This window comes from Lepidochelys kempii, chromosome 3 (assembly GCF_965140265.1).
Source record: "Lepidochelys kempii isolate rLepKem1 chromosome 3, rLepKem1.hap2, whole genome shotgun sequence".
NCBI lineage: Eukaryota > Metazoa > Chordata > Testudines > Cheloniidae > Lepidochelys > Lepidochelys kempii.
In genome coordinates, this window is record NC_133258.1 from 97,076,918 (window position 1) to 97,095,485 (window position 18,568).

Sequence of the window (18,568 nt, forward strand, 5' to 3'; positions counted from 1 at the left end):
AAGAACCAGGGGCGGGCCGGGAGCTCAAGCCGGACACGTGCAACATTGGGTACAAAATACCACTGAAGGCGAGTCCCCATTGAAGCGAACTACGAGCGCCTCCACCTCTTGCTGTCCGCAGACCCAGGCTGGCTGCCCAGCTGGAAGACTGGCTTTGGCCAGACCCTGGCGCTGGGGCTCCCGGCAGGGCTGGCGGGTCACAGCCTGCGCCGCGCAAGAGGTCAGACTCCCGGAGCTGAAGGTCCCCGCTGGCCCGCGGAGCCGGCGCGCGAGGGCGGCTGGGCGAGGTGCTGTGGGGCCGCCGCAGGCCGCGCGGGGGAGCCGGGTCCGGGCTGCGGGGCACCAGGTCAGGCACGGGCCGCGCGCGCCGCGCGCCACCCGCCAGGGCCGAAGCAGGAAGAGGGAGCGCGCGGCGGACACGCGCAGCAGTAGGAAGGAAGCTGTGAGTATTGCGGGGGGGGCGGTCTCCCCAGAAAAACACCGCGGGGGGAGGGGCTACTTGGCCGCGCGCCAATCAGGGTCTGGTTCGTCGACACCCCCTCTCAGGCTTCCACCCCGGGAGCGTGTCTCTCAGCGCTCCCTCTTCCCCTTCGCCACGGCGCGTTCCCCCTCCCCTCTGCGCGCTGACGTTGTCGCGTCTCGCTCTCTCGGCGGCTGGAAGCGTCGGGGGCAGCTGACGGTGGCTCGGGCGGCTGTTTGCTCGCTCAGCGGTGCAGGGACGGAGCAGCGCGAGCCGGGCCCGCGGGTGAGTCCGTGCCGCCGCCGCGTTCTAGATCCCGCCGCTCGGGAGCCGGGGACCTGCGCGCGCGCCCGCGGGGGGAGGGGCGTGGGGTTCCGCTCCCCACCCCCACCCCGCGGGCTCCTCACAGCGGCTCCCGCCGGGGCCTCCCCGCCCCGGGGGCTGGAGCGGAGGCCGGGGCCGCCGTGCGCGGCCCTGGACAAAGCGCCACAGAGCCCCCGGGGCGGGGTGGGTGGTCGCTGCCTATGGAGAAGCAGGAGCGCGCCCGCCCCTCAGTCGCGGCAGGTCCCGGCGCGGGGCCCGCTCCGCTTTGCCGAGGGGGAGCGGGGCGGGCAGAGCCCCTGGCAACCACCCACCCGGGGGAATCGGGCTGCGTTGTTTGGCAACTGCGTAACCCCTCGGTCACGTGACGCCGGTGTCCCAGCGCGCCCCCCCCCCCCCCGCCGGGACTGTGCTAATTTATCCCCCTCACCCCCTTCCGAGCTCAGCCCACGGCCCGGACCAGCCGGGGGTGCGGGTGGGGGGGCAGCGGATCGGGGAAACGTCACCCCGCTCGACATTTTATTTAAAAAACAAACAGACAAACCTTACACCACCAAACTCGCAGTAGATTTATAATTCATCCACTCGCTGTGAAAACCCTCTGGGGAAGGGACCTGTGTCTCCTCCTGACAGGTGGGAAGCCCAGGGTGGGGTGTGATGTAACTAGGCTTAGAAGAATTTTTTTTTTTTTTAATGATTTGCAGGAATAATACCCAGGTCTATTTTTCTGCATTTTTTTAAATTAATTTAAATTTTCATGGTTGTGGGAAATTATAGGTGGTCAGACAGGTTCAGACAATTGTTTGATGACAGTAGACATTGAAATTCAAGAAGTTAAATTTTGATAACTCTGAAAACACAAATTGTCAACATCCTGTCACGTCAGAACATAAAACCTAAATGTCCTCAAATCAAGCTCTAATAAGTTCTCCAGCAGCATTTTTCTTATTTTGTCTCTGTAAATTTCAGTGGTGGTTGATGGAAATATTTTTATGGGTTTATGTGTATGGTGAAAATGATGTTGACCAATATTTACTGATAAAAATCTATTACTTCCAAGCTTAGATATAAGTAATATCCAGACATTTGAGAAATAGCTGCTCATCTGACGAAAGCTTATGCTCAAATAAATTGGTTAGTCTCTAAGGTGCCACAAGTACTCCTTTTCTTTTTGTGAATACAGACTAACACGGCTGCTACTCTGAAATCTGTCAGCCAAATCTTGCATTCGTATTTCTTTTGATGACTTCACACAGGATTGTTTTGCTTTGTTTTAGGTATTTGTAGTGTTTTCCACAGTTTCTTCTGTGGTTGGGTATTTTGAACAGTTAGTGGAGGCAGAATTGACTTGCAAATATTAAAATATATCTAAGTTTCAAAACTTTAGACCAGAGGTCCCCAAACTGTGGGGCATGCCCCCATATGGAGGCACAGAGGAATGTTCCGGGGGGCATGGGCACGGCTGCTCCTCAAAGCAAAGGAACTGCATAAGTGTGCAGTATTAATTTTTAATATCTTTTTTAAATAATGCTGTGCAGTATTTTGTATATCCTCTTTTCAAAATGTCATCTCTGCAGCTTGTAACTTTCATTATTGTAATAAAAAATGTCAGGAAATTATATCAAAATGATGAAGGTACTTTAGGAGGTCTAAAAAGGGGGCACCCAAAAACTTTTAGTGAAACTTTTAGTTACCTTTTTTTGGTAACTAAGTTTGAGCCCTGGGATTTCCTTGCATCATTTTTAGCATGTTTAAATGGAAGATGAAAATAGATCTGTGGCCCAGTTTTTGGTACAATGAACAGATGACACAGCTTCTCTACTGAAACTAATAGACTATTAGGAATATCTGGTAAATATAATTTCTATCTAAGAGCAACAGATAGTAACCTATTTTGACATGATCTAAAAAATTGAAAGTGTTCCAGTTCACAATAAAAAGGATAAAATGTTTACTCTTTGACTGAATCTCATGGTAATCTTCCTATTTTGCAGACTGTAAATGTTGTAGTTTTAGTTGTTTTTCTGCTAAAACAAATTTCAGAATATTTAGTAATCGTTAGGAGGAATAAGGTACAGAATATATTTTTGTGTTTCTCATATTTGATATCTTAAAAGAAATGTTGCAGTCAAATACAAATTTGAAAACAAAAGCACAGAGGCAGCAATCAAGTGTTGACAGTTAGTTTAAAACTGGTCTTTGGAACTGCTCTTTAAAATGGATTATCAGAATGAAGCTTTTGTCAGATAGTATTGAATTAACAGTAAAATCTGAATCTTGATTTGGTCAAAATGAGAGTAAATCTGACTTATTTACTGATAAATTTGCAGCAATTTACTCTACAATCCATTGGACAGAACTAAATTGCTAACAATTACAGTAGTCTTTATAAGAAATTAAAAATAATACTTTGACTCTATTGATATGGTGCAGAATCTGTGCTAAAAGAAGGAAGGAAATTGTGCCCTCTTTTTACTAATGTGTAAATCAATTGATGAAATATGGTTTAACTTGCATCTTCAAATTATGTAGCATCAATTTAGCTGTAATTGAACTGTCAGTTACCAAGATGGAACTGCAGAATTTTCAAAGCATACAGGAACAATTGACTTCTAGAATTGGTGGTAGAAAGCCAGCTTAACAGAATCATACTCTTTCTCTGCTGTGCGTCTTAGTCAAAGTTATAAAGGTGCTGCTGTATCCAGCACCTGTCTCTACACAGCAGTGGTAATTTGGGGCCCAAACCTGCTTCCACAGACATCAGTGGCAAAATTCCTGTTGCAGTTAATGGATATTACATTGTTTGGTTATGACTGGTGAATCAAAGTTTAGATACTTTAGAAGTAAGTCATAGTAGGACTATTAAATTTGGCAGTTTATCCTTTATTAGAAATAATCTTCAACTATGTTAAGGGCTGTTCTAAAAAGGATTGTGATCAATTGTTCTTCATGTCCACTGAAGGTAGGACAAGAAGTAATGGGCTTAATCTGCAACAAGGCAAAATTAGATTAGATATTAGGAAAAATTTTCTACCTATAAGGGCAGTTAAGATCTGGAACAGGATTCCAAGGGAGGTTGTGGAATCCCCATTATTGGAGGTTTTCACAAACAGATTAGACAGATGCCTGTCAGGGTGGTCCAGGTTTACTTTGGTCCTGCCTGAGTACAGGGGCTAGACTTGATGACTTCTTGAGGACCCTTCCAGCTCTATGTTCCTGTGATTCTATGGAATTGAAACTTCTGTAACATATCTTTCCTAACATGGAAGGCATAAAAGGACTCTATCAACTTGAAATCTAATCACATCACTATATATATTTTTTAAATCTTTCCCGCTGCTTTGCGAAAGAGTTTACGGAAACATGGGAAAGTGACTGGTTATATGGGGGAGACAGTGCGCTGTCAAATGCAAAGAAGACAAACTAATTTCAGTTATAGTAATATCGTGTTAATTGTAACAATGGCAGGTAACAAACTTTCAGACGGAAGTATAATTTTCATTTTTTAAGTTGGAGTATCTTAAAAAAAAATCTGCAATTTTTATAACTCCTTCATGAGTATTAAGCAGAGGCACTAGTCAGACAGAGCTTTGTTTGACTTCTTTTGAGTCAGGGAGCCTAATGAAAAATTCTAAAATTGGATTTTGGTAGAGCCAGCTGTATTTACAGAAGAAAAGTTTTTATATATCTTAAATTACATTTATTGACAAGTTACTGAATGAGAATTTCACATCTTTTTAAGCATATAGGGTAAATCTTAATTTAATGAATTAATGCCTTAATTGCATTCATTATTTCAGAGTACTCTGTGCAGTGGTACAGTACTTGCAGGGTTGGTAGTACTGTTTAATACAAGGCTTTAAAAATCCACTAGCCTTTGGCAAGCAGGAAGCTTTCCTGCTATCTGCTTTTGCAGAATCTAAGCTTCTATCTGGAAATAAGTTTTTAGCCCTTGTGACTGTGAAGATCACCTTCCAAATACGAACAAAGTAGAAACTGAAAGCTCTGTTTTCCTAAATCTGCAGATTTTTAGTTCCTCTATTGCTGTTTGGCTCTCCAAAGCAGCATCCAAGCAAAAACTGACCAGAACCTTCGCAGTCTTCCCTGCTGTTATGAGAAAAGGAGTACTTGTGGCACCTTAGAGACTAACAAATTTATTTGAGCATAAGCTTTCGTGAGCTACAGCTTAATTCATCGGATGCATTCAGTGGAAAATATAGTGGAAAGATGTATATACACAGAGAACATGACACAATGGGTGTTACCATACACACTGTAAGGAGAGCGATCAGGTAAGGTGAGCTATTACCAGCAGGAGAGCGGGGGGTGGGGGGAACCTTTTGTAGTTATAATCACGGTGGGCCATTTCCAGCAGTTGAAAAGCATGTCTGAGGAACAGTTCCAGGGGGGAATAAACATGGGGAAATAGTTTTACTTTGTGTAATGACCCATCCATTCCCAGTTTTTATTCAAGCCTTTGTTAATTGCCACTTTTAGGTCCGTAATCGAGTAACCAACGAGATTGAAGTGTTCTCCGACTGGTTTTTGAATGTTATAATTCTTGACAACTGATTTGTGTCCATTTATTGATTTACATAGAGACTGTCCAGTTTGGCCAATGTACATGGCAGAGGGGCATTGCTGGCACATGATGGCATATATCACATTGGTAGATGTGCAGGTGAACGAGCCTCTGATAGTGTGGCTGATGTGATTAGGCCCTATGATGGTGTCCCCTGAGTAGATATGTGGACACAGTTGGCAACGGGCTTTGTTGCAAGGATAGGTTCCTGGGTTAGTGTTTTTGTTGTGTGGCTGCTGGTGAGTATTTGCTTCAGGGGGGCTGTCTGTAAGCAAGGACTGGCCTGTCTCCCAAGATCTGTGAGAGTGATGGGTCGTCCTTCAGGATAGGTTGTAGATCCCTGATGATGTGTTGGAGAGGTTTTAGTTGGGGGCTGAAGGTGATGGCTAGTGGCATTCTGTTATTTTCTTTGTTGGGCTTGTCCTGTAGTAGGTAACTTCTGGGTACTCTTCTGGCTCTGTCAATCTGGTTCTTCACTTCAGTAGGTGATACAGTAGTTGTAAGAATGCTTGATAGAGATCTTGTAGGTTTTGTCTCTGTCTGAGGGGTTGGAGCAGATGTGGTTGTATCGTAGTGCTTGGCTGTAGACAGTGGATCGTGTGGTGTGGTGTGGATGAAAGCTGGAGGCATGTAGGTAGGCATAGCGGTCAGTAGGTTTCCAGTATAGGGTGGTGTTTATGTGACTACGGTGCTAATAAGCGATGGTGTCCAGGAAGTGGAGCTCTTGTGTGGACTGGTCCAGGCTGAGGTTGATGGTAAGATGGAAATTGCTGAAATCATGGTGGAATTCCTCAAGGGCTTCTTTTCCATGGTTCCAGATGATGAAGATGTCATCAATGCAGCGCAAGTAGAGTAGGGGCGTTAGGGGACGAGAGCTGAGGAAGCGTTGTTCTAAGTCAGCCATAAAAATGTTGGCATACTGTGGGGCCATGCGGGTACCCATAGCAGTGCCGCTGATTTGAAGGTATACGTTGTTCCCAAATGTGAAATAGTTATGGGTGAGGACAAAGTCACAAAGTTCAGCCACCAAGTTTGCCGTGACATTATCGGGGATACTGTTCCTGACGGCTTGTAGTCCATCTTTGTGTGGAATGTTGGTGTAGAGGGCTTCTCCCTCCATAGTGGCTAGGATGGTGTTTTCAGGAAGATCACCTATGGATTGTAGTTTCCTCAGGAAGTCAGTGGTGTCTCGAAGATAGCTAGGAGTGCTGGTAGCGTAGGGCCTGAGGAGGGAGTCTACATAGCCAGACAATCCTGCTGTCAGGGTGCCAATGCCTGGTATGATGGGGCGTCCAGGATTTCCAGGTTTATGGATCTTGGGTAGCAGATAGAATACCTCTGGTCGGGTTTCCAGGGGTGTGTCTGTGTGGATTCGTTCTTGTGCTTTTTTAGGGAGTTTCTTGAGCAAATGCTGTAGTTTCTTTTGGTAACCCTCAGTGGGATCAGAGGGTAATGGCTTGTAGAATATGGTGTTGGAGAACACTTCAGTCTCGTTGGTTACTCGATTACAGACCTAAAAGTGGCAATTCTTCAACAAAAAAACTTCAAAAACAGACTCCAACGAGAGACTGCTGAATTGGAATTAATTTGCAAACTGGATACAATTAACTTTTGGCTTGAATAAAAACTGGGAGTGGATGGGTCATTACACAAAGTAAAACTATTTCCCCATGTTTACTCCCCCCCTTCCCCCCCCTCCCCGCAATGTTCCTCAGACGTGCTTGTCAACTGCTAGAAATGGCCCACTAGAAATGGCTCACCTTGATTATCACTACAAAAGGTTCCCACTCCCCCCCCCCCCGCTCTCCTGTAGGTAATAGCTTACCTTACCTGATCGCTCTCGTTACAGTGTGTATGGTAATACCCATTGTGTCATGTTCTCTGTGTATATAAATCTCCCCACTGTATTTTCCACTGAATGCATCCGATGAAGTGAGCTGTAGCTCACAACAGCTTATGCTCAAATAAATTTGTTCATCTCTAAGGTGGCACAAGTACTCCTTTTCTTTTTGCGATTACCGACTAACACAGCTGCTACTCCTACTGCTGTTATAGAGTACTTTGTGGGTAGCAGTTAAACTGACAAGAATAATCAATTTCCTTCTGTTTCAAATTGGGAAAAGCTCTGGGCAGTAGAGGAGGGTGCCAAAATCAGATGCAGGGGGATGATGGTTTTGTTGGGAGAACCCCACCATCACTCTTGCAACAACCAGAGGGGCTTCGAAGGATGCAGGTGACACCTGCTAGCCAGACACTTCAAAAGATGGAACCCCTGAGTAGATTCCATGGACATCAGCTTGGTAGGAAACCCAGCACCTTTCACTTTCACAGCAGCTGGTGTGGGATGTGGCTCTCTCCTGTATGTTGCTCCTGGCCATTAGAGCTGCTCTTCTAGTTTAATAATTCGGCTGTTAGCTGTTGAATAAATGTTTCAGCCCCTGTGTGTGAGATGATAGGTGAATGAAATGAGGTTTTGTGTGTGTAATGGGAGAGCTGGGGGTGGTACAGTTGGGGAAGAGAACATTAGGTGCATAGAGTGAGCTATCACATTAAAACATCCTGAAATTCGTAGCAGGGCAGTTTGGGGAAGGGTGCATGTTTCAGCACAGGAATCTTTCATCTTGGCTAGGTAAAGTTTTCAAGTCCTGCTTAATGTAGAAATAACAATTTAATGAAATGTAGAGGTTACCTGAAGTTGGTTTCTGAACTAATTCACTTTAAAGGTACATAGCAGTTAAAAAGCTGCTTTACCGAAACTTATGCTCAAATAAATTGGTTAGTCTCTAAGGTGCCACAAGTACTCCTTTTCTTTTTACCTTAACATTATAGTTATATCCCTGACTGGATATTTAGGTGTAATTACCCTCCCATATAGTAGCACCTTGCTTGCTTTTTAAAAGGACTCATTCAGAATTGAAAGACCTGACTTATTTTCCTTCTCCCCACTCCACAGTTAACTAATTTGGGTTATGATGTGTATTACCTCTGACAGTCGATTCGGAAAAGGGTTAGACAAAAAGTTTCTTTAAATGAGATGCAGCAGCAGTAATTCAATGCCAGCTTCTGAAAGGTGATAGATCAAACACCACACCCAGGGTATTGAGCTTTGTTACAACTGCTTCTTTGGTCATACTAAACCCAATATCTTGTGTGGTGGACTGCTTAAGGAGGAGCTGGAGTTTTAACACTGCTGCAGCTCTTCTTTTTGGAAGCTAATGGGTGGTGGAGGAGGGGGATGACCAGAAAGACACTGAAAACAACCTTTGTCTTTAAAAGAGTGTAAGGACAAATGTCAAGGCCTGTTGATCTTGGCAGTATTCCTTAGGAATAATTTCTAAAATGTCCTATACTCAGCTGTAGCCAGAGAATAACTTTAGTATGGCGATTTATTACTCAAACATGTTAACTAGAAAGTCATCTAACATTTACAGTCTGCTGTTATCAATGATGTATGGTCTACAGATATGCTAAGTATTCAGCTCTCTGAGACCTATCACTTTTTAACTTTACTCTGTTGCATACATATGAGTCTGATCTGTGCACTAAAATTTCACTGAAATAGCTCTTTTCTTGAGTGAATGGAAACATTGCATATGACACTTCCTCACGTTTGCTTTAAAATGAATCTCAAATGTAACACATGATGCAGCAGTTGAAAGGTGTAGCGCAAATTGGTTAAGTAAATGTGATTTAATAGTGCTTTAAAAGCTGCAGCAGAGGAGGAATTTATAACTCATAGGTGTAGGTTTAGTCAGGGGTATTTTTAGTAAAAGTCATGGAGAGCTCACAGGCATTAAACAAAAATTCACAGCCCGTGACCTGTCCATAACTTATACTAAAAATACCTGTGATTAAATCTTGGCGGGGGTGGGGGGGAAACACCCATGGCTGGCTTCGGACTGCTTACCAGGGCTGTGGACTGCCAACCAGGGACCACTACCCAGGACCGCAGATGCTCCAGCTGGCTGCCATGGGACCACTACTGGGGTCGCTGGACCAGCAGCTGGTGTGGCTGTCCTGGAGGCCACCTGAGCAGCTGGCCCCAGAGGTCAACCATACTGGCCCTCACAGAGGTCGCAGAAAGTCACAGAATCTGTAACTTCAGTAAGCTCCGTGACAGACACAGACTACTCATAGGTCTAGTAATGCTTTACAGAACTAGTAAGGGTTACCAACCATTTCCATATTTCATCTCCCTTCTTTATAGTAGAACCTTGCTTGATCCCAGTTAGGGTCTGGGGACAGTGTGATCTTGACACCTTGGTATCATTTTGTGACCTCATGGGGGCTGCGAATCCCTGCTTTAGAGCTATTTGCCTATACCTTACTGCTTCAGTTCCAGCTTCTGTCATTAGTAAGACAGTTATTACCATCTGATGGCTATTTGGCTTGTGTGATGTGAATTAGTCTCAGTCTAGTTTCTGCTGAACAAATCACACACCGCAAAGTGTATCATGACTGGCATTAACTGGTACTCTTGGCACTTTGAAAGAGGCATTTGACCAAATAGTTATGGAAACTGAACTACCTTCTCATCCTCTCTCATAAAACGCACACATGCAATTTTATTATGAATGAATCCCAAAACGTTTTATGAATGTTAAAGCCCCTCTGTCTTCCCAGACTCCCTGAATTTAAGAAGGGACTTGTGATTGAGCATACAACTTCCTAGAATTACACAACGTATCAAAAGGCTTGGGAAGTAGAGAGAGAAGTGTTGGGTATGAACATAGTTGCTCTTGTTTCTCCACTGCTTGTCAGTACAGTAGTAAGCAACAGTCTTAAGAATGACTGTTCACCTGCAGATACCTAGTTCTTATATACCAATGTAATTGCCTTTATAAATACCTTAGAAAGAGAGGTAGGTTTGTTGAATTTTGATATCACAACAGTAGATGACAAAATGCAGGCAGAAATTGGGGATTTTAAAACAAGAAGACCACCTGTTTGAAAACTCTATTTCTAGATGTTGAAAATATCCTGCATAAAATGGTAAAAGAGGGTGGTATTCTTCTGTTTGCTGTAATGAGAACATAACACTATATTTTGTTTGATATTAGACTGCTAAATGAAAGGGAACTCTGTTCAGTGTTGCTCTAATAATGTTGTTTTCTTTTCCTCAACTTGCAGAGAAGTTGAAACGCTAGTAGTGTTCCCTTGTGCAGCACAAAAGAATGAGCCAACAGTGGGAAAGAGTACACTATATCCTGATTGGATACATTTGAAGAGGACAGTTTTAATCTTGTGGCATGCTTCAGCAGGAACCATACTAAAAAAGAAGTAAGCTCAACATCATTGTTTTATTATGTTAATTGAATTGCATTTATCAATTATTTAAAGAGATACTGAGTTGAGGTTTAAAATCTGGCCTTTACTATTTAAAAAAAAAAATCCACTGGGACAAATTCAGTTTCTCTCTTTGAAGGAACCCACAATGCCTTATGGCTTTTTATCTAGATCTCCTGCATCACCTGTTCCAAATTTTGAGTGCCAAATGAGGACACTTCCAGACATACAATTTCACACATTCTTAGGATGTATGTATGATTTAATGATGATACATTCCTATAAAAATAGGGGATAACAGGGACAGATGTCTGGCAGAAGTGTGGGTTGCGTCCACCTTAAGTGGTTTTTTTGCATTTCAACATGCATTGTTTAACTGTGTGGTTCAAATGCCCAGTGTTCTTTGAGCATTCTTTTCACACCTGAATTGCTGGCTAAATGTTTCAGATAGTTCATTTCCAACACGTCTTTTAAAAATAAAGCTATGTATATTTTAGGCTGCTTTCTGCAACAATAGTAAGAAACATAATTCCTCCTGTTTATCAGCCATTTAAGTAGAGCTTAAGCAATTCAGGATAAAGGCAGTCCTACAGATTGACCCCAAAGAGTTGTTGATCAAACTTCAAAATAAAAAAAAATCACCATTGCAGAACAAACATGGGAAATTTCATCCCAGAGTAAGCTATTATTTACTTATATGAGCACCTGAAAATAAACTTGGAATGAAAGTGCTTCTGAACCATAACTTGACCATTGCTACTGTGGTCTCTAAATATTTTTTCCTCCTTTTGAAGTGCAATGTACTAATTTTAAAAACAAATGTGTTTTGTTTGTCCTACTGGATCTGATTAATCAAGTAAACCCGTAGACTATGATTATTAAAGAAAAAACATTAATGATCTTCTAAAAAGTACATGTTTAGATGGTGGTGGTTTTATTGAATTTAAATGTTTTGGGGCCTAATTGCCCTCTGGTTTGTGCATATGCAACTCCAGTTGACCTCAGCTGTTATAGGATGTACACAACTGAGAAACTGATTAGGCCTCTGGAGAAATGGATTAAACCTTCAGCCTTGATAATTTAAAAAAAAACAGTTTTTCATCACTCTAAGTTATGGAATAACAGTGCTTATATGAATTTTGAGATCAGATCGTCATGCCCTATCTACCTGAAATCATTCCTCCTCCAAATAATTGTCTTCCTCTCTTAGCTCAAGCCAAGTGAATAAGCAAAAAGTCTTAGATAAGCCAGTTCCACACTCGGAAGTCAAAATGCAGAATTTGATAAGTGTGGCGGTCTCTTCTAGAGACTATGCATATCTGTGTAAACTAGGAATGCCTCTGTTTCTCTCCTAAGAGCCAGCATTCCAAGACTGAAGGCAAATCTAGCTTCCCCCCCACTCCACCCCACATGCTTTCATGTGGCAAAGTGGAAGTAACGTAGATTTACTGTTAGTTATAAATTTAATTCATTTGAACCATTGATCAGAGTTTCTAAGTGCTAATGCTCTTTGCATTGCTATTACTAAATAGTGGGAACTTTGAATCTCCTGTCATTAGAGGTCACCAGTAAGTGAAATTTGTGGCACCCAGAATTTGTGATTTGCCAATACCAGCTGCATTTGTGCTTAGTGTTTGGATGTCTCACCTTTCTCTGAGGTGTTAATCAGGTGTGACATGAAACTTGTATAGAAAATTATTTGTACACAAAGTGTGTTTAACCACCTCCACTCCTCTAAAGAGATGACAATTTTAAAAAGAGCATTCAGAAGGGAGTCTCTTGTAAAACTAGTAGGGAAATAAGAATCTTTACCTAACTCTCTGGATAGTAATGCACCATTATGGAAGCTGCTGTTCCTGCTCTCCTCTTCAACGGTTGGCATATGGTAATCAGTACAAGGGTTTTTCTTTCAATTACTTCCCTGGGATATACTACCTCCATTACATCCTGTGGGTATTCTGAGAAATCAGTAGCTTGTGTCCCTCTATAATAAACTCTCAAGCACAAACACTAACTTAAATCTAAACAAATTCTATTCCAAAACATAACTTCAAAAGTCTGAGAAAGCTACAAAGCAAGTCAATTGGAGGAAAATCTGAAACACAACTGGTACAGTATTTTCTCAGATCCTTCTAGGGTGAATCACTCAATTTGGCATATATTACTGTGCAGAAAGACAATTGCCAGATGTAATTCTATTTCTGCATTCTGGCATGTTAATTCAGACACTATTACAAAGATTCCATTAATCTTTCCTCTTAGTTATTGATCTTGTCTAAGGGAGGGGGAAATTCTCAGATAAGAAACTGAAATATAGGTTGGCACAGTTATCCATATGATCTGCTAAGTGCTCAAGCTGTAGCGCTTTTAGCAAACATAAATTGATGACCAGGAAGTGGTTTGAATAGATTGGTGTCTGTCATTCAGAAGAAAATTAAGACGATAGCACCCAACTATGTTACCTAGCAGATAGGGAGGGAGTGCACTAAAATAAAAGGCCTGAGATGCTGCTACATTCCTAATCCTTTTTAAATCCCTGTCCATATCTGTGGGTTCTGCAGGGGTTGCATCATCCTCTGGGGAAGAAAAGAGTTTCTTGGCTCCTGAAGGAGCCGAGTCCCAGGTAGTTTGATAAATTTCCTCAAGATAAACAATCTTGCTGTATTTGGAGGAAGATTATGTAGAATTAGGATTCTCCCAAAGAGAGCACTTGGGATTCCACAACAGAATGAACAGGAAAGATCCATTTCTTAGTGTTCTCACCAAATATTATTATTATTGCTTCAGGTATCTCTTTTGGAGTCCTGGGAGCTATATGAAGGACCCTATCTAAATCTAGAAGGAGAGGTTTGATCTTCAGATTTGTATTGTCATATAGACCTGCTTTGCGTCCTTAGAGTTCCCCTTTTCCTTTGAATTCTGTAGGGGATAAATAATGCCTAACAGCCTAGGCAAAAGAGTTCTTTCCCCTTCTAACCTCACACAGCTTTCAAACTGGGTTCCCCCCATGAAAATTCCTTAATATTAACTTTCTGAAATTTTCACATCTTTGGGGTGTTTGGTTCTGAAAAAGATACATTGCTCCAAGAGAGAGAGGGTCTGGTAGGCAGCAGGCTGTATATGGTAAAGAGGACTAGTATCAACTCTGAGGCAGCTAATACCTTGTTTGGATGAGGGAAGATATTTTAAAGGACAGTTTTACTTTGAGAACACCTACCAAAGATGGTAGGCTGGAGAGGCAAAGGAGAAACTGACAGTTACCCACTTGGGAAGGGAGGGCGGTACCTCAGGCAAGAAGCAGCTGGAATGGTATCTGTTGCCAAGCCTAAATCTAGAGTTAATATGGTTGCCAACACATGTGCCACTGCTAGTTACAGCCATGTCTGGTAGGAGTTAGGATGCAGGTTCTCTCTGAGCACTCTACAACACTGGCTGTCAACCAGAGGTACGCATACCCATGGGGGCATGCCAGGGGTGGACAAACTTTTTGGCCCGAGGGCTACATTGGGGTTGCAAAACTGTATGGCGGGCCAGGTAGGGAAGGCTGTGCCTCCCCAAACAGCCTGGCCTCTGCCCCCTCTCAGCCCCCCTCAGTACCCCTGACCTATCCAACCTTCCCTGCTCCTTGTCCCCTAACTGTCCCCCCCACCCCAGGACCTCACCCCCTATCTAACCCTCCCCCCCGCGCCCTGTCCCCTGACCGCCCCCTCCTGGGATGCCCTGCCCCTAACTGCCCACTGGGACCCCACCCCCATCCTACCCCCCCATCCCCTGACTGCACCCCTTCCCCCCCACCGTCCTCCAGAACCTCCGCCCCATCCAACCGCTCCCTGTCCCCTGACTGCCTCCCGGGACCCCCTGCTCCTTATCCAACCCCCCGGCCCCCTTACCATGCCGATCCGAGCAGCATGTCTGGCAGCTGTGCCACTCAGCCAGAGCTAGTCATGCTGTCGCTCTGCCTCGCAGGAGCACGCAGCCCCGCCGCCCAGCATGCTGCCTGCTGCAGGGGAGGGGGAACAGCAGGGGAGGGGCCTCCCCGGCTGAGAGCTCAAGGGCCGGGCAGGATGGTCCCGCGGGCCGTAGTTTGCCCGCCTCTGGCAGAGGTCTTCCAGAGGGTACATCAACTCATCTAGATATTTGCCTAGTTTTACACTAGGCAACATAAAGAGCACTAGTGAAGTCAGTACTATGTAAAATTTCATATAGACAATGACTTGTTTATACTGCTCTATATACTATATGTTGAAATTTAAGTACAATATTTATATTCCAATTGATTTATTTTATAATTGTGTGATTAAAAATGAGAAAGTGAGCAATTTTTCAGTAATGGTGTGCTCTGACACGTTTGTATTTTTATGTCTTTTGTAAGCAAATAGTTTTTAAGTGCGGTGTAATTTGGGATTATGCAAGACAAATTTAACTCCTGAAAGGGGTACAGAAGTCTGAAAAGCTTGAACGCCACTGCTCTACAACACTCGCCATTCATCGCAAAGTTACTTCTTTTGCCTGGGTGCCTAGCTGACTCTTGAAGGCTATTAGATGAGTGGAAGGAAGGAAAGTCCCTCATGAGAGCATCCCATAGAGTGTGGTGAGGGGTGGGAGAAAGCTGCTGAATAGGCATTTCCATCTTCTAGACTCCTGAGCAGATGCTCACTAGCCTTATTAAGAGAAGCCCTATCTGTTTGCTTCATGTAGGTGCCTACAGGCAGAGCACTTCTTGAGGATTTTCTGTCATGAAAGCAAGATTTACAGTCTCACAGCTGCTGTTCATTTCTTGAGGAGGCATACAAACAGCTGACTGACTGGATGCACTTAAGCAGCTATTGCACCAGAGTATGCATGAAAGAAAATTCCTTATTGATTAGCTAACACCCTGCCTGGGAGCGCAGAAGGAACTGCATACCAATTAGTCTGAATTGGCATACTAAAACTGAAATAGACAACAAGGTTGGGATGCTGAACTTGGTATTTGGAAGCCATTGTTTTTGTTAATGTCACTGAAGTACGGAACAGAATGCCGTAATCTTTCCTAAAGGTATGCACCTATACAACTTTAAAATATTTAAGTGCTCAGTTTGTTTCATATCTGATTGTCCAAAAGTTTAACTTCATGGAAAGCTTTCATTTATTCTGTGATTGGTATGGTCTTAGGTGAGTTAAGGTACTGATTTCGCTTAATACTTATAACCTGACTTAAATCTATTTTTGATTCCTTGTAGGATGGCTGGCTGTGGTGAAATTGATCACTCGATCAACATGCTTCCCACTAATAGGAAGACAAATGAGTCCTGTTCCAATGCAACACCTTCCCTGACAGTCCCTGAATGTGCTATCTGTCTGCAAACGTGTGTCCACCCAGTGAGTCTGCCTTGTAAACATGTTTTCTGCTATCTGTGTGTGAAGGGAGCTTCCTGGCTTGGAAAACGATGTGCACTGTGTCGGCAGGAGATTCCTGAGGACTTTCTTGACAAGCCAACCTTACTATCCCCAGAGGAACTCAAAGTGGCGAGCAGGGGCAATGGGGAATATGCTTGGTACTATGAAGGTAGAAATGGTTGGTGGCAATATGATGAACGTACCAGTAGGGAGCTGGAAGATGCCTTTTCCAAAGGTAAAAAGAGTACTGAAATGTTAATTGCTGGGTTTTTGTATGTAGCAGATCTCGAAAACATGGTTCAGTATAGGAGAAATGAGCATGGACGTCGCAGGAAAATAAAACGGGACATAATAGATATACCAAAGAAGGGAGTGGCCGGGCTTAGGTTGGACTGTGATTCTAACACTGTCAATCTAGGAAGAGAGAGCTCTGCTGATGGTGCAGACAATACATCGGTTCTGGGGGCTGCTGCTGCGCAGCCTCTAGCATCCGTTTCTGCTAGACCCCTAACTTCACTAGATGGTCAGCTGACGAGTCCTGCAACGCCATCACCTGATGCAAGCACTTCTTTAGAGAACTCTTTTGCCCACTTACAAATAAACGGAGACAGCATGGCTGAAAGAAGTCATAGGGGAGAGGGAGAGGAAGACCAGGAGTCATCGTCTTCTGGTAGGGTGCCAGCCCCTGATACCTCCGTTGAGGAAACCGAATCGGATGATAGCAGCGATAGTGAGGATGTGTATGCTCAACTTCAGCAACACACGTCCCCTGCCCAGCAAAGACACTTGAATGCGAATGCAAACCAATCAGTAATAGAGAGACCAGTGGCAGGGGGTGGGATAGTAAGCACCAGTGTAAGATCTAGAAGACCTGATGGACAGTGCACGGTAACTGAAGTTTAAATTTAGAGCCATGTGTTTTAAAAACTCAGTTCAGTATCTGTAAATTTTCTGTCCATGCTGGCATTGCACTCAAACCTAGCAGTGTATTTGAAGTGGGATGGGGGGAAGGGGAGAAACAGATTTGGCCTGTTAACTTAAAAGTCTCAACATGTCTCAGCTGGAAGACTCTTTAAATGTAAGAAACTGGGGTGACTTGTTAATGGTTTGAAAGCTACTTAGCAATACCCAGTTTTCTTGAAAATGTCTTCTGTGTTTATTTTGTAGCATTTTACCCCATGGAGATACTCAGTCCCTTTTTGGCCAATGTATATCCACTGTACAATTCAGATTGTCTTCATTATCTGACTGTTGCATTAAGTGTCTTACTACTTTCTGCATGGATTGATATATGAAAAGAACACTAAAGCAATGTGGGAACAGACGAGATGTTGGGTATGAGCAGGATGCTTAATTTAATGTGAGAAAATATATGTGAGTTTGGAGTTAAGATGTGTTTTATTAGACAAAGCAATCGTTTTATCTTCATGCAGTGGAAATGTAAAAATGCTATTAACTTTTGTTGAAAATTCTTATCTGTACACACTTCATGGCGTTTTCATTGGCTTTGCTGTCTAGTCCTTGTAGTTTGTTTTTGAGGTCTTTGTTGATCTGTCTTGTTTTTGTTACAAAATTTATAATTTAATAAAAACTACACTTTAACAATCCGTGGTGTCTTTGCACTTTGATTGAATTGTACCAAGGGGCACTTAGACAAAGGTATCATGAAGCAGGCATGCTATGCTGCCAAAAAGGGAGGCTTGGGTTGGCTTTGAGGGATCTTGAAATTCTCGCTTCCCAGACCAGGTTATCATATCGTGTGCTCACTGGTATGAGCACATCCTTCTGGCTGACTGAATGTTAACTGTGGTGTCAGAAGCCATGCGTTCTGATTTCAAGTCTGCTCAGTTCATTTTGCTGTTGTGGTGGGGAAATAAAGTATTGCAGGAGAAAACTGCAGGTGATCTATACCTGTTACATCCAGTAGCGGAGTAAGTATGTTTATCTGTCAAACTGGACAGTCTCTACGTAAAAGAATAAATGGACACAAATCAGATATCAAGAATTATAACGTTCATAAACCAGTCGGAGAACACTTCAATCTCTCTGGTCACGCGATTAAAGACATGAAAGTTGCAATATTACAACAAAAAAACTTCAAATCCAGACTCCAGCGAGAAACTGTTGAATTGGAATTCATTTGCAAATTGGATACAATTAACTTAGGCTTGAAGAGAGACTGGGAGTGGCTAAGTTATTATGCAAGGTAGCCTATTTCCCCTTGTTTTTTCCTACACCCCCCCTGCCCCCCCCACGTTCTTGTTAAACCCTGGATTTGTGCTGGAAATGGCCCATCTTGATTATCATACACATTGTAAGGAGAGTGATCACTTTAGATAAGCTGTTACCAGCAGGAGAGTGGGGTTGGGGGAGGTATTTTTTCATGCTTTGTGTGTATAAAAAGATCTTCCACACTTTCCACAGTATGCATCCGATGAAGTGAGCTGTAGCTCACGAAAGCTTATGCTCAAATAAATTGGTTAGTCTCTAAGGTGCCACAACTACTCCTTTTCTTTTTATGTTTATCTGGATGTATTTCA

At 43.3% G+C, this 18,568-nt stretch overlaps 1 protein-coding gene across 3 annotated transcripts; it reads left to right on the top strand.

Annotated features, from left to right (window-relative positions):
• Positions 1-312: 312 nt before the first annotated feature.
• Positions 313-17,635, top strand: RNF146 (ring finger protein 146). Of its 3 annotated transcripts, XM_073337245.1 has the most exons (4): positions 623-745; positions 10,494-10,643; positions 15,348-15,687; positions 15,872-17,635. In XM_073337245.1, the coding sequence occupies exon 4, from the start codon at positions 15,873-15,875 to the stop codon at positions 16,929-16,931; it is 1,059 nt and encodes a 352-aa protein (XP_073193346.1). In that variant the 5' UTR covers positions 623-745; positions 10,494-10,643; positions 15,348-15,687; position 15,872; the 3' UTR covers positions 16,932-17,635. The 3 variants fall into 3 exon arrangements, with proteins under 3 accessions (XP_073193347.1, XP_073193346.1, XP_073193345.1); XM_073337246.1 differs by lacking the exons at positions 623-745; positions 15,348-15,687 and adding an exon at positions 313-442; XM_073337244.1 differs by lacking the exon at positions 15,348-15,687 and having other exon boundaries at positions 624-745.
• The last annotated feature ends 933 nt before the right edge of the window (positions 17,636-18,568 follow it).